This window comes from Mastacembelus armatus, chromosome 8 (genome assembly GCF_900324485.2).
Source record: "Mastacembelus armatus chromosome 8, fMasArm1.2, whole genome shotgun sequence".
NCBI classification, from domain to species: Eukaryota; Metazoa; Chordata; class Actinopteri; order Synbranchiformes; family Mastacembelidae; genus Mastacembelus; species Mastacembelus armatus.
The window spans coordinates 18,274,505-18,290,118 of NC_046640.1; the positions used below are offsets into that span (position 1 = coordinate 18,274,505).

General features: G+C 37.7%; 6 gene segments (V, D, J or C); all 6 read right to left on the reverse strand.

Annotated features, from left to right (window-relative positions):
• Nucleotides 1-324: 324 nt before the first annotated feature.
• LOC113140623 (Ig heavy chain V region 6.96-like) lies at nt 325-4,690 on the reverse strand. The segment is given in 2 exon segments: nt 325-638; nt 4,642-4,690. Coding segments are annotated over 2 exon segments (363 nt in total).
• Nucleotides 1,393-1,933, reverse strand: LOC113140376 (Ig heavy chain V region 5A-like). The segment is given in 2 exon segments: nt 1,393-1,714; nt 1,798-1,933. Coding segments are annotated over 2 exon segments (348 nt in total).
• A 554-nt stretch (nt 4,691-5,244) lies between the features above and the next one.
• On the reverse strand, nt 5,245-6,807 carry LOC113140624 (Ig heavy chain V region 1-72-like). The segment is given in 3 exon segments: nt 5,245-5,573; nt 5,665-5,688; nt 6,669-6,807. Coding segments are annotated over 3 exon segments (492 nt in total).
• Nucleotides 6,808-8,140: 1,333 nt separating this feature from the next.
• Nucleotides 8,141-8,668, reverse strand: LOC113140359 (Ig heavy chain V region XIG14-like). The segment is given in 2 exon segments: nt 8,141-8,448; nt 8,536-8,668. Coding segments are annotated over 2 exon segments (351 nt in total).
• Nucleotides 8,669-9,726: 1,058 nt separating this feature from the next.
• LOC113140365 (Ig heavy chain V region 914-like) lies at nt 9,727-10,183 on the reverse strand (the record flags this gene model as incomplete). The annotated part of the segment is given in 2 exon segments: nt 9,727-10,028; nt 10,120-10,183. Coding segments are annotated over 2 exon segments (351 nt in total), but the record flags the coding sequence as incomplete, so codon positions are not given.
• Nucleotides 10,184-12,038: 1,855 nt separating this feature from the next.
• LOC113140625 (Ig heavy chain V region 5A-like) lies at nt 12,039-12,974 on the reverse strand. The segment is given in 3 exon segments: nt 12,039-12,343; nt 12,451-12,588; nt 12,860-12,974. Coding segments are annotated over 3 exon segments (558 nt in total).
• Nucleotides 12,975-15,614: the final 2,640 nt, after the last annotated feature.

A 15,614-nucleotide genomic window follows, 5' to 3' on the forward strand; every position in this document is an offset into this window, starting at 1 on the left:
GTAAGGCATCTGAATACTTATGCAAATGTGGCATTTAATTTCTTTTTATAAATTTACTGACATTATGAAGTACTGAGTGTAGTTTAATGAGGAAAATAAATAATTTAAATGTTTGTACTATCAGGCTGCAACATAACAAAACTGATAAAAGTGAAGTGAGTCTCAATATGTAGTGAATGCACTATATGTTTAAAAACCGCTTCTCTCCTTCTCAGTGAACTATGATAAAATCATTAGTGGTCTGAGGGCTCCTCCTCTGGTGGCTTCATGTTACAGGTTTTCAGGCACTGAGGGGTTTTTGTTCAGGTCTACTGATGGTTTGTGCTATTGTGAGTATCTGGCACAGTAATAAACTGCAGTGTCCTCCGTCTTCAGACTGTTCATCTTTAGATAAAGTTTACTGCTGGAGTCATCTCTGGAGATGGTGAATCTACCCTGGATTGACTGGGAGTAAAAGATATGCGAACTGCGAGTGTATATAAACGCAACCCAGTGCAGATCTTTTCCAGGAGCCTGTCTTACCCAGGCCATATAATAGCTGCTGAAGTCAAATCCAGAGCCTGTACAGGTCAATGTGTGGGATTCTCCAGGCCTTTTAACCACTGGATCAGATTGTGTCAGAGTCTGACCATCAACACCTGTCAAGACAAACCAGAAAATAGTCAGTTGATGTAAGTTTGCACCTTCTTGAAAACAGATTGATTTCAAGCTTTGCAGATATTTTCTCACCTGCCCAGCAGATGGTTAAAAACAGCAGTCCTGTCCTATAGTCCATCATGTTAAACTGTGTGTCCACTGTTCTCTGTCGTCCTCTCTGCAGTCAGATAAGTAGAGGTGGAAGACATCTGAGTTTTGCATTGACTCCTCCTCTCAGGAAGGAGTGAACCAGACTGGTCATCATAGACCTTGTTTGATAAATTTAAAAAATATATGAATTTGAATTGTGTAGTTGCCAAAGGTCGACTCTTATCTGGTGACAAAAGCACATCACAGACCTGAGACGTGATTCGAGGAATTTCACTGAAATAAAAGCAAAGAGATCTATTTTTATTTCCCTGACAGAAAATCTTAACTGAAAAAAACTGTTAATAGAATAATATAAATTAAAACTTTGCTCTTTAACTCATTGGAAGAGACAATGCAGTTGGTTTGAATCATGAAGAAGTTTCAGTTTCTAACATATCAGTGAAGCTGACTAAAGAGAACTAAAGATGCTCATTTCTGTCATTATAGAAGAATAATCTATTTTATATTGTTTACACATTTTCAGTTCACTTTACTTTTGCAACACTGTTTTCTGTGAACTATGATAAAATCATTAGTGGTCTGAGGGCTCCTCCTCTGGTGGCTTTATGTTACAGGTTTTCAGGCACTGAGGGGTTTTTGTTCAGGTCTACTGATGGTTTGTGTTATTGTGGGTCTCTGGCACAGTAATACACAGCAGTGTCTTCAGGCTGCATGTTCTGTCCGTTCAGAATCGCTGTGTTGCTGGAAGAGTCTAAGTCAATACTGAACTTGTTCTTTAGTGAATCTTTGTAGTATGAACCACCAGTATATTTCATTCCAATCCACTCCAGTCCTTTCCCTGCAGGCTGTCTGATCCAAGCTGTGTAGTAGCTGCCCACAGAATAAGAGACCTGACAGGTGATGGTCAGACGTTGACCTGGCTGCACAGTCACAGAGGCTGGCTGTGTCAGCTGTTCACATTTCACACCTGTTAAAAAGACAAACATCTTGTGTCACCAGTTATCAGGTTGTACTGCAGAACATGAAATACTGACTGAACTGATGACTCACATGATCCAGCTGCCAACAGCAGCAGCAGAGCTACAGACAACATTGTTTATGCTGAAACTGACGTGCTGTGAACTGCACTGACAGTCTGATGTGAAGTTTTTATAGCTGAGTGAAAGGGAAGGTCACTAAGTTTGCATAGAATCAAACATTAATGCTGATCCTCCCAGAGCCAATAGAAGAGTCTGATCAGTGATATTATAAACTATTGATTCATAAATTTATTGTATTTACTTTTCAAACCTTATGAAATGTGCAGTGTAATTGCAAATAGCAATACCTGCCATACCATGTATAGTAATATAAATCATGACTATTGGAAAACATATTCATTATAATTAGCTTTACAACAACTGATAATATAGAAACCATGGAACAAAAGAAGTAGCCACCAAGGATGTTATCTTTGTGTAAGCCACGTATACATTGTTTGTTTAAATCTAACTGTTTAACTGTCAGCACCTCATATATCAAACTCTAACTTAAAATGTATCAGCATTGTTTATTCATGTATTTGTGCTCTTACTTTCTTATTTTAATTCAATGCAAGTAAAATTTGATTGTATTGAATTGAATTAAATTATTAGCTGCATAAAATGAGTAGTGGCATCAGATAGGATTGTGCATAAAAACTTAAATGTACTGTGTCTGGTTTTCAGATTTGCATGAATGACTTTTAATGGTCACTGCAGATGTTTGAACACAGAAACATACAGAGAAACAGAAGCTCAGGAACTGAAACCTTTATGCAAAAAACTGCAAATGTTTTATAAAAAACTGCATCCTCCATCTGAGATGTCATTTATATATTTATAGATTGTTTTTATTATTTTATAAAAGTTAAATCAAATATAAATATGAGAAGAACTTAAAACAATGTAATAATTAAAGACACAGGATTCATCCTTGTCAGTTTGCAGTTGGTTTGAATTATGGAGCGATCTCAGTATGTTTCAGTATTTTTCATTTGCTGTGAAAAGTAATTTTACAGCCCAGCCATACCTCAGTGGTATGTTAATGGAGCTGCACTCCATGCTGATGATAAACATCTTTATTTTAAAAGTTTACTTTAGATGTATTGAATCAAATGAACATATGCCTTATATTTAGTTTAGAAACATTTAAGAGAATGAGGATCGCGATTTTCTGTTTTTTCACTTTTCTACAAATCTCAGACTAAAACCAGCGAGTTTCTTGTTCCAACTGTAACATCTGCAAATGGTTTAGCTCTGTTGTCTGAAAACTACTAAAACAGTGTCAATGACTTCAGTTTGACAGAGGGAGTGTTATTATGGGAAATATCACTGACTAGATCCCCCAGAATGTCTTCTCCCTTCTCCCTCCATGAAGAAAAACCAAAGGCCTCTTATTTATTTGAAACATGGCGCTGAGCCCAGAGTCTTTGAACCAGATTGGAGTGACAGCTGAAGGTGACAGGTTGTTGTTTTCTACCAGACTGTTAGGGCAGTAATGATGGTTGGTGGTGGGGCTTCTATTGGTGTGGACTGTGGATGTGTACAGTCATATCATGGGTACATCTTTCATAAATATCCATGCACAGTGTTCATCACAAAAACAGATATGAGACTCAATGACAAAGATGTTGTTTCTCCTTTTTTGAGCATATTTGATTAATTTTCACATTTATGAGAAAACTAGGAAATTGAAAAAAGAATTCATAAGTTACAAATTCTATTGTCCATTTCATACACTTCATACTGTATTCTTTAGTTTAAAACTGCTTGGTTACTTAATAAGGTGCTGAAAGAGAAGAAATCTGAGAAGCAGACAATTTTATCCTTCAATAGCCCAGGAAGCGAAAGTTTTTCATCATTTGTTCATTCTGCTTTAATACAAAGTCCCAGACACAAGAATAAACATCAGCTCCTTAAACATTCCAGATGTTGATGTAGAAATCTTGTTGACAGAGTGAGATGATGAGCAGCAACAGATGAAGCTGTAGTCACTGATCCAGCAGTTACATGTTTCTGTGTGATGTCAATACAAATGTCTAGTTCAGTCTGTCAGTTAAGCTCAATGAGCTGACTGGAGTTTGTGTCTTTATAGTGACAAAGCTGAGAGAAACTTTACACTCACTGCTCTCTAGTGTTAATAAAACAAACTGCAACATTATTCTTCACCTCCACTTTTTAACATATTTTACATGCAATTAAATCTACATAATGTTACTAACATTTCACTTATACCTTTAGCATCACAGTTTACTGCCACATGATAAATGTATTAAGATAAATATAAAGAAGATGAATATTATAGTTTTTTGTACAGCTGCTGAACCAGCTCCAGTCACTGTGACTCATATAACACATGGAGTGTTGCCCTTGAGACTAAAGGACTGTGGCCCTGTGAGGTCACTGTTGCATATTAGTCCAGTAAGACTGAGTCCTGTAGGTTTTTGTACAGCTGCTGAACCAACTCCAGTCACTGTGACTCTCGAGCACAATAATAAACAGCAGAATCTTCAGTTTTCAGACTGTTTATCTGCAGATACAGCTGCTGTCTGTTGTTGTCTCTGGAGATGGTAAACCGGCCTTGGACTGAATGAGAGTAGTAAGTGCTGCCACCACCGCTGTTAATGTAAGCAACCCACTCCAGTCCTTTTCCAGGAGCCTGTCTGACCCAGTTCATTTCGTAGCTGCTGAATGTGAATCCAGAGGCTGTACAGGTCAATTTGTGGGATTCTCCAGGCCTTTTAACCACTGGTTCAGACTCTGTCAGAGTCTGACCATCAACACCTGTCAAGACAAACCAGAAAATAGTCAGTGTATGTAAGTTTGCACCTTCTTGAAAACAGATTGATTTCAAGCTTTGCAGATATTTTCTCACCTGCCCAGCAGATGGTTAAAAGCAGCAGTCCTGTCCTATAGTCCATCATGTTAAACTGTGTGTCCACTGTTCTCTGTCGTCCTCTCTGCAGTCAGATAAGTAGAGGTGGAAGACATCTTTGCAAGTTTTGCATTGACTCCTCCTCTCTGGAGAATATCTACAGATATTTGGTGAAACTGGGTAAAATACTTCACTCATTCGTCATTAGTCAAATTACTCTAATCACCAACATACAGTCGTCTCTCTCTACTGAAAACTTGCTGTATTTTCATCTCATCATGTTACTATCCAGAGTTTTCACTGATCAAATGTTTTTCAGCTTCTTACTCCTTCAGTCTTGGTTCATGTAATGTGTAGTTGGTACTTGGAAATATGATCCTGGTATTTTTGTTTTAATGTCTGTTAGGAGGTGAAAGGCTTTAGATAATCGCTGTGATGGATCTAATATAATGATGAAAATAGTTATTACTCATGAATTTATGGTAAAATATCTATAAATGTGATGTGGATATATCAAAGTGATTTTAATGGTGTTGACAAAATCCAGATGTGACTGAGGTCAAACTGCTGCTTGTGGTTTGTGGTGGTTTTTGTGCAACTGCTTCACTGTCTCCAGTCACTGTGTTGTCGAGCACAGAAGTAAACAGCAGAATCTTCTGTTGTCAGGCTCTTGACCTGGAGGTACTGGGTGCTGCTGGGAACATCTTCAGTCATGATGAAACGGCTTTGGAAGGAGCTGCCATAGCTAGCAGAGTTTGATCCAGTGTTCATCTTCCCAATCCACTCCAGAGCTTTCTCTGGCCTCTGTCTTATCCAGTGAATGTAGTAGTCTGTCATATCAAAGCCAGATATGACACAGGACATCTTCACTGTCTCTCCAGGTCTTTTTAGCTCTGAGGCAGACTGGTCCAGTCTGATCTCACTCCAAACTCCTGTAAATAACAAAATAATGATCATCATCCATCAAACTTATATTTACAAAAGAAATGTTTCACTTTGTTAAAGCATAAATCATTTTCTCACCATGAATAGTAACTAAAAAATAAACTCCATGAAATCATGATTTCTGTTCTGTAATAGACTCTGCTGTTCAATTCTTCTAATCAGTGTTTTAGAATATACTGTATGAAACGTTTCCAGTGACACATTTTGTGACAGCTGTGTGTTTATAAGGAAGAAATCATTTGCATAGACTGCCCTCTACAGGTTTAGTAATAGAATGTGTAACACACATCATTTCCATAAGTAGTTTACCTACAACTGTTGCCTGTGTTAACTTGACCACATTACAAAATGAAAACTGCAAACCATGTGTGTATTTATTTATTGATTTGTACTTTGGAAGAGATAAAACTATTGTTAATTTATCTTTGTTAGATGTTTCTGTTTTCTACCTCATTGCAAGTAGGAAGGAAAAGTGGTTTCCCATCTTCTCTATGCATCAGAATACACAAAGATAAAAGTGTGAAAATGTTTCATGTTGAAGACATTTTTTCTGAGTCTATTTTATTGTTGTGCAGGCTGCAGCAGAATTCAAAACATCTATATTAATATTTTTTATTAATATTTGAAATGTTTTACTGATGTCAGCTGCAGTGTAAGTCAAATGAAAACAGCATAAATACATTCACATACTCACCTAGACTACTCTATCAGTAACAAAGGTTTTCTTCTACCTTTAAGTAATTTTTACAAATATTGTTTGTTACATTAGCACAGTATTTACCTTGTTAATGTTTTGTTGTTTTAACATTTAGAATATATGTGGTTATGTGTTTCAGTCACATGGGCTAGAGGGTTTTTGCTCAGGTCTGTCAGTGTTTGTATCACAGTGACACCACGTACACAGTAATAAACAGCTGTGTCCTCAGGCTGCAGATTCAGTCCTGTTAATGTCACAGAACTAATAGAAGTGTGTGTGTGGTATTTGAACTTGTTCTTCAAAGCATCATTTTGATAAAAGTCTCCTCCACCCCATCGATTTAAAATCCACTCCATTGGTTTTCCTTCAGGCTGTCTGATCCAACCTGTTGCATAGCTGCTATCAGTCAGAGAATAACCAGAGACCTGACAGGTGATGGTCAAAGACTGTCCAGGCTGCACAGCCTTTGAGTCTGGCTGGATGAGATTGAGACTGTGAAAACCTGTGGAAACAGAAATCAACATTATCTCCATCATTCATCTGAATATTCAGTGTTTCTAATGTGTTTGTTAGTGTGAATCCACTGAAAGCTCCTCACAGGACAGTTCAGTCTGTCAGTTAAGCTCAGTGATTAACTGGGGATTGAGTCTTTATAGTGACAAAGGTGAGAAGAGCTTGACACTGACTGTGTCCTAGTTTTATTATAACAAACTGCAGCGTTATTTTTTATTATTTCACTGCCACATTTTTATGTATTTTTTAGGCCATTAACTGCACAATCAAGTGGCCAGAATTCATCTCACAGCTTTAACATTTCACTTTTTCTAACCTGGACAATAACTTCATCAGTCCATTGTGGTGTCCTTGGCTGTTTTGTAAGGAAAATGTATTATTTATATTTTTTAATCGTTATTGTTTTTGATTAATTGATTAATTTCCTACATTTCATTTTAAAAACATAAATTAACAATAAATACAAAATGTTTTATTCTCAGAGTTTGAGAGAAATTTTGGATTGGATTTGGAACTCAGGTTTTTGTACAGCTGCTGAACCAACTCCAGTCACTTTGACTGTCGAGCACAATAATAAACAGCAGAATCTTCAGTTTTCAGACTGTTCATCTGCAGATACAGCTGCTGTCTGTTGTCGTCTCTGGAGATGGTAAACCGGCCTTGGCCTGACTGAGAGTAGGATTTGCTGCTACCACCGCCGTTGCTAATGTAAGCAATCCACTCCAGTCCTTTTCCAGGAGCCTGTTTGGCCTATGCCATATAATAGCTGCTGAAGTCAAATCCAGAGGCTGTACAGGTCAATTTGTGGGATTCTCCAGGCCTTTTAACCACTGGTCCAGATTCTGTCAGAGTCTGACCATCAACACCTGTCAAAACAAACCAGAAAATAGTCAGTTGATGTCAGTTTGCACCTTCTTGAAAACAGATTCATTTCAAGCTTTGCAGATATTTTCTCACCTGCCCAGCAGATGGTTAAAAGCAGCAGTCCTGTCCTATAGTCCATCATGTTAAACTGTGTGTCCACTGTTCTCTGTCGTCCTCTCTGCAGTCAGATAAGTAGAGGTGGAAGACATCTGAGTTTTGCATTGACTCCTCCTCTCAGGAAGGAGTGAACCAGACTGGTCATCATAGACCTTGTTTGATAAATTTAAAAAATATATGAATTTGAATTGAATTCGTGTAGTTGCCAAAGGTCGACTGTTATCTGGTGACAAAAGCACATCACAGACCTGAGACGTGATTTGTTGGAATTTCACTGAAATAAGGGGCTCCTCCTCTGGTGGCTTCATGTTACAGGTTTTCAGGCATTGAGGGGTTTTTGTTCAGGTCTACTGATGGTTTGTGTTATTGTGAGTCTCTGGCACAGTAATACACAGCAGTGTCTTCAGGCTGCATGTTCTGTCCGTTCAGAGTCACTGTCTTGCTGGAAGAGTCTAAGTCAATACTGAACTTGTTCTTTAGTGAATCTTTGTATGCTGTGGTGCATCCAGCACATGCACTTCCAATCCACTCCAGTCCTTTCCCTGCAGGCTGTCTGATCCAAGCTGTTGCATAGCTGCTCACAGAATAAGAGACCTGACAGGTGATGGTCAGACGTTGACCTGGCTGCACAGTCACAGAGGCTGGCTGTGTCAGCTGTTCACATTTCACACCTGTTAAAAACAAAAAATATATTATGACAAATTATCAAGTGACACTGTAAAAATGAACAGTTTTCTATGTCAAATCTAGAGACTCACATGATCCAGCTGCCAACAGCAGCAGCAGAGCAACAGGAAACATGTTTTCTAATGAAAGTGATGTGTGAACTACTCTGACAGTCTGACTGGAGGTTTTTATAGGTATGAGGAAGGTCACTGAGTTTGCATAGAATCAGACTCATAAGAGCTACAGTGTTGGTGTGATCAGATCTAATAATAGTTGGTTCATTGTTCAGTGAAAACATGGCTCGAAATCAGCTCTGCCTTAGATATGAATGTTTCATTTCATTGCACATTAAACTGTAACATGTTGAAAAGGTCCCAGCATTTACTTCAACTGTTCCTGAAAACTATTTATTCCTAAGTTACTGTTATTACTTTTTAAAAACTTAAATACATCCTACTGTAATTAAAAACAATAAATATGATTGTTACTATTTTTAATGTTAATATTAACATGACTCCTGGATTATTGGAACTTATTAAAATCAACACGAATAACAATGATAGATGCAAATAGAAACTAATTAACATTTTATTTTCAGTTATTTTGGGCACTAACTTGAATTTCTCTTTATTTGTTTTAAACAAAACTTATGACAGCAGACATGATTATATTAATATTGTTAAATAATTGTTGTGACTTTTTCATAAATGGTTAAAAATTCAGATAAATGTAGATATAAAACGCAACTTAGAGAATCTGGAAGCAGGCACTAGTTCTTTTCTGCCAATGGAGCTTTAAGTTTTATTCAGCTATAGATACTTTTTTATTGCATATTTTTACAGTATATAAGTGAAACTGTAGTGTTTAATATATTCATTGAGCCAGACGTGTTTTGTGAATTATATAATGTAGGTGAGTATCAGATGAGACAGCAGGCTCTCTGAAGTGTTTCTAACAGCAGGATTAGTTGTTTCATTCATCTCACAAGAACAAATGTTCACAGAAGCTTTTGGTTATATTTGTATATAACAATTATATTCTTGGCTTTGTCTTTGTACAAGTTATTATTTTAAAAGTTATTATTGTTGTGTATTGTTGTTATTTCCTTCGGGACAGGCTTTATGAATTTGTGTCATGTAGAGGAAAGTGTTTATTTATTAAAACAAAATGAAATAAAATAGAGGAAAAACATGACATCATTACTAGAACCCATCAGGCTACTGAGTAGACTGTTGTAGGTTTTTGTACAGCTGCTGAACCAACTCCAGTCACTGTGACTGTCGAGCACAATAATAAACAGCAGAATCTTCAGTTTTCAGACTGTTCATCTGCAGATACAGCTGCTGTCTGTTGTTGTCTCTGGAGATGGTAAACCGGCCTTGGACTGACTGAGAGTAGTATTTGCTGCTGCCACCACCGCTGCTAATGGTTGCAACCCACTCCAGTCCTTTTCCAGGAGCCTGTCTGATCCAGCCCATCCAAGAGCCACCAAAATTAAATCCAGAGGCTGTACAGGTCAATGTGTGGGATTCTCCAGGCCTTTTAACCACTGGATCAGATTCTGTCAGAGTCTGACCATCAACACCTGTCAAGACAAACCAGAAAATAGTCAGTTGATGTAAGTTTGTACCTTCTTGAAAACAGATTGATTTCAAGCTTTGCAGATATTTTCTCACCTGCCCAGCAGATGGTTAAAAGCAGCAGTCCTGTCCTATAGTCCATCATGTTAAACTGTGTGTCCACTGTTCTCTGTCGTCCTCTCTGCAGTCAGATAAGTAGAGGTGGAAGACATCTGAGTTTTGCATTGACTCCTCCTCTCAGGAGAATATATTATCACAATATTAGACTTTTTCACTGACACATACAGTGCATTCAGAAAGTATCTAGATCCCCTTCACTCTGTTCAATTTTATTATGTTGCAGCCTGATGCTACAGTCGTTTCATTTAATTTATTTTCTCATTATTCTGCACTCAGTATCACATAATGACACGTTGAAAAAGAAGTTTAGAAATGTCTCTAAAATAATTTTTTTTAAAAAACTAAAATATCCCATTTAGCCTTTGCAACAACACATTAAACATGAGCTCAGCCTCCTCCCATTTCTACACCTTGATTGGAGTCCATCTGTGGTAAATTAAATTGATTGGACATGATTTGGAAAGGCACACACTCGTCACATCTGACAATACATATCAGCGCATTTCTAAAATTCTGTTTTCACTTGTAATTATGAGATATTGAGTGTTTAATGAGGTTAATGAGGAAAATAAATAATTGTAGTATCAGGCTGCAACATAGCAAAATTGAAAAAAGTGAAGTGGGTCTGAATATGAATTGAATGCACTGTATGTTTAAAAACCACTTTTCTCTTTCTCAGTGAACTGGTCTGAAATCATTAGTGGTCTGAGGGCTCCTCCTCTGGTGGCTTCATGTTACAGGTTTTCAGGCACTGAGGGGTTTTTGTTCAGGTCTACTGATGGTTTGTGTTATTGTGAGTCTCTGGCACAGTAATAAACTGCTGTGTCCTCCGTCTTCAGACTGTTCATCTTTAGATAAAGTTTACTGCTGGAATCATCTGTGGAGATGGTGAATCTACCCTGGACTGACTGGGAGTAATAGATGGGACTACTGTATGTGCCTATATATGCAACCCACTCCAATCCTTTTCCAGGAGCCTGTCTGACCCATGCCATATAATAGCTGCTGAATGTGAATCCAGAGGCTGTACAGGTCAATGTGTGGGATTCTCCAGGCCTTTTAACCACTGGTTCAGATTCTGTCAGAGTCTGACCATCAACACCTGTCAAGACAAACCAGAAAATAGTTAGTTGATGTAAGTTCGCACCTTCTTGAAAACAGATTGATTTGAAGCTTTGCAGATATTTTCTCACCTGCCCAGCAGATGGTTAAAAGCAGCAGTCCTGTCCTATAGTCCATCATGTTAAACTGTGTGTCCACTGTTCTCTGTCGTCCTCTCTGCAGTCAGATAAGTAGAGGTGGAAGACATCTGAGTTTTGCATTGACTCCTCCTCACAGGAAGGAGTGAACCAGACTGGTCATCATAGACCTTATTTGATAAATTTAAAAAATATATGAATTTGAATTGAATTTGTGTAGTTGCCAAAGGTCGACTCTTATCTGGTGACAAAAGCACATCACAGACCTGAGACGTGATTGGAGGAATTTCACTGAAATAAAAGCAAAGAGATCTATTTTTATTTCCCTGACAGAAAATCTTAACTGAAAAAAACTGTTAATAGAATAATATAAATTAAAACTTTGCTCTTTAACTCATTGGAAGAGACAATGCAGTTGGTTTGAGTCATGAAGAAGTTTCAGTTTCTAACATATCAGTGAAGCTGACTAAAGAGAACTAAAGATGCTAATTTCTTTATGATTTACTGAATGTCATTATAGAAGAATAATCTATTTTATATTGTTTACACATTTTCAGGTCACTTTACTTTTGCAACACTGTTTTCTGTGAACTATGATAAAATCATTAGTGGTCTGAGGGCTCCTCCTCTGGTGGCTTCATGTTACAGGTTTTCAGGCACTGAGGGGTTTTTGTTCAGGTCTACTGATGGTTTGTGTTATTGTGAGTCTCTGGCACAGTAATACACAGCAGTGTCTTCAGGCTGCATGTTCTGTCCGTTTAGAGTCACTGTGTTGCTGGAAGAGTCTACGTCAATACTGAACTTGTTCTTTAGTGAATCTTTGTAGTATGAATCACCAGTATATTTGCTTCCAATCCACTCCAGTCCTTTCCCTGCAGGCTGTCTGATCCAAGCTGTTCGGTAGCCACTCACAGAATAAGAGACCTGACAGGTGATGGTCAGACGTTGACCTGGCTGCACAGTCACTGAGGCTGGCTGTGTCAGCTGTTCACATTTCACACCTGTTAAAAACAAAACAAAAAAAAAAAGGTTAAATATTGAATCAGTGTAATAGCAGTGAAGAGTCAGTGAGCTGTGATCATACTGTCTGTGCCTCAGTGAGACTCACAGGATCCAGCAGCCAGCAGCAGCAGCAGAGCTACAGGGAACGTGGTTGGTGTTGGTGATGGGAGCTTCTCTTCCTCTGCAGCAGACAGCAAGATATATGTGGGTCTCTGAGGAAGTCCAGTTTGCATAGAGAAGGACACTGACAGTTGTAGAGGGAGGTTGGACTAATGTGTCAAATGTAGTCTTAGCTTTCATTTTTATCATGAATATTTATTAGAATAATAGAGATATTTATTTGCTGATGACATAAATCTAGTTTATTTGAATGTGATTTGCATAAAGCATATTTTTAATTTGGGTTGACATTTTACACAGTGTTTCTATGCATTACAGGGGCTCTTGAACAAAATAATAAACAGCAGAATTTTCAGTTGTCAGAATGTTAATCTGCAGATAACGCTGCTGCCTACGGCTGTCGCTGGAGCCAGCAGACTGTTCTTGGACTGACCGAGAGTAGGAAGTGGTGATACTATCACTGCTGATGGTAGCAGCCCACTGCAGAATAGTGTCCAGTTTGATCCACATGTTCCAGTTGTGGCCAGTGAGTGCTGAATATGTGCATATCAGAATATTGGATTTTTTTAGGTGTTTTAACCACTGATTAAGACTCTGTCAGGGTTTGAAGCTCAGAGGACACAGAGATCTTTTTGGTGGTGGTACCGATTTTCAGATTTTTCAAATGAATAATGTTTATTAGATTAGCTGAGCTGATGGGCTTTCCACATGTTGGATATGTCATGTAGAAATGTTCAAATACAGTATATTTATACTTTAACACTTGTCTTTCAGAGTTAATAATAAACACACTAACTATCACAGTTAAATCATCTGGTGACTGATGACACTAAAAAACGGGAGTGTCAAACCAAAACTGTTGTTTGAATAATCTTCATACCTTGGTATGCTTGTGTCTGTGTGTGTTTATGGATATTGGCATAATGTCTTTAGTGAATATTATTCAAATTCATATATTTACAGTATTTCTGAGTCAGTGTGTGTGTTTGGCACAATAATACACAGCAGAGTCCTCTGGTTTTAGATTAGACAGTCTCAGATACACCATGTTGCTGCCATCATCTCTGCTGATTTCTACACGTCCTCTCACACTGTTTGCATAAGTGTTTCTACTGGAATCAGAATTATATGTAATGTAATTACATAATTATCTTATAATATAATTAATGGTGATAAATATTAATATAATTAATGTAATTTTATAATGATCATTTGTAATGTGTTGATCAGAATCACAATCAATCAAGATGAAAAGAGCATTTAGTATATGAAGATCAACATTTACATGGATCAGTTAAAGACAAATACATCATCAGTAACTGTGTTAATATCCGATAAACCCAGTAAAACCACCTCTGCTCTTATACACGTTTCAAAAGAGGGACTGTATTTTTTCTGTCTGTTAAATAGTCTGAACTCCATCAGCCTGGGTATGTCTCTCTGATTATTTTTTCTTCCCCTTTTAGAGCAATGGTCCAACCTGTTTGTGTTAAATTTTATCTTCAAATTGTAACTGACAAAGAAAATTAGTATTGTTCATGTGCATGTGTGTGTGCCAGCACCCCTGATATTACTCACATTCTGGAGACTGAAACCTGTATACACAATCACAGTGTGGGGACTCAGCTGTTCCCCACCCTGTAAATCATGTAGTTCTAGACAACTGGGTTTAAGATTCAGGTTACAATTGGTCATGTAGTGGTGATAGTTAAATCTTGAGGAGGTGAATGTAAGTCAATGTAGAGTCCTCACAAATAATGGAAACATGTGTGTGCATGTGTGTGTAGAATCTGAGACTATTAGAAAGAGAGGGAAAGAAAATGCGTAAATACTAGTTTCATTCTTCTTTTTCTATCAGGACCAGTGTTTTAGTTAAATCTATGTTGGTGATTGGTGAATGTTCGTCAGTACACACCTTGATCCACTGATTCTGTATATTGCTCCTAAATTAATACTTGACATGTTGTTCCTAATCCAAAACAAAATACGTTGAAGCTGTGAGCTGATTTTGGTCCATCAATCCAAAATGACTGACAGGTTTTTGTACAGCTGCTGAACCAACTCCAGTCACTGTGACTATCGAGCACAATAATAAACAGCAGAATCTTCAGTTTTCAGACTGTTCATCTGCAGATACAGCTGCTGTCTGTTGTTGTCTCTGGAGATGGTAAACCGGCCTTGGACTGACTGAGAGTAGTAGATTAAAGCACTGTCATATCTGATGAGAGTAGGATTTGCTGCTGCCACCACCGCTGTTAATGTAAGCAACCCACTCCAGTCCTTTTCCAGGAGCCTGTCTGATCCAGCCCATCCAAGAGCCACCAAAATTAAATCCAGAGGCTGTACAGGTCAATGTGTGGGATTCTCCAGGCCTTTTAACCACTGGATCAGATTCTGTCAGATTCTGACCATCAACTCCTGTCAAGACAAACCAGAAAATAGTCAGTTGATGTAAGTTTGCACCTTCTTGAAAACAGATTGATTTCAAGCTTTGCAGATATTTTCTCACCTGCCCAGCAGATGGTTAAAAGCAGCAGTCCTGTCCTATAGTCCATCATGTTAAACTGTTCAGTGTCCACTGTTCTCTGTCGTCCTCTCTGCAGTCAGATAAGTAGAGGTGGAAGACATCTGAGTTTTGCATTGACTCCTCCTCACAGGAAGGAGTGAACCAGACTGGTCATCATAGACATTATATATTTCAGCCAGACAATTAACATATAGTGAATGTTTTTTCAGCAAAATAGTTTTTTGGTTAAACTGAATTGGTTAAACATTTCAATTGGCTCCAGAAATTCATTTCCTGTGGTAAAATTGGATTTTTGGTCTAATGATATTTTGCGAAAACTCTTCCAGTCTACACACTGATTGATCAGACAGAACAAAAACAAAAAACTATTTTAGCTTCAAATAAAAACATTACAGAACTCAATGTTTATACCTGTGATAAATACATGAAGTTTTCTTCTTATTGCCCTGATACAAATTTGACCTTTGACAGAAAATAGATGAACTGTTGTCATTTATATGTCGCATTGAAAAAGAACATCTGCCAAGTGAATAAATGTATTTAAATATAGAAAAGCAAAGTCATCAGAGTTAAAATGTTAGTAAGTTTTGCTAAAAGATGCCAAACAACAATCAGGATCCTCA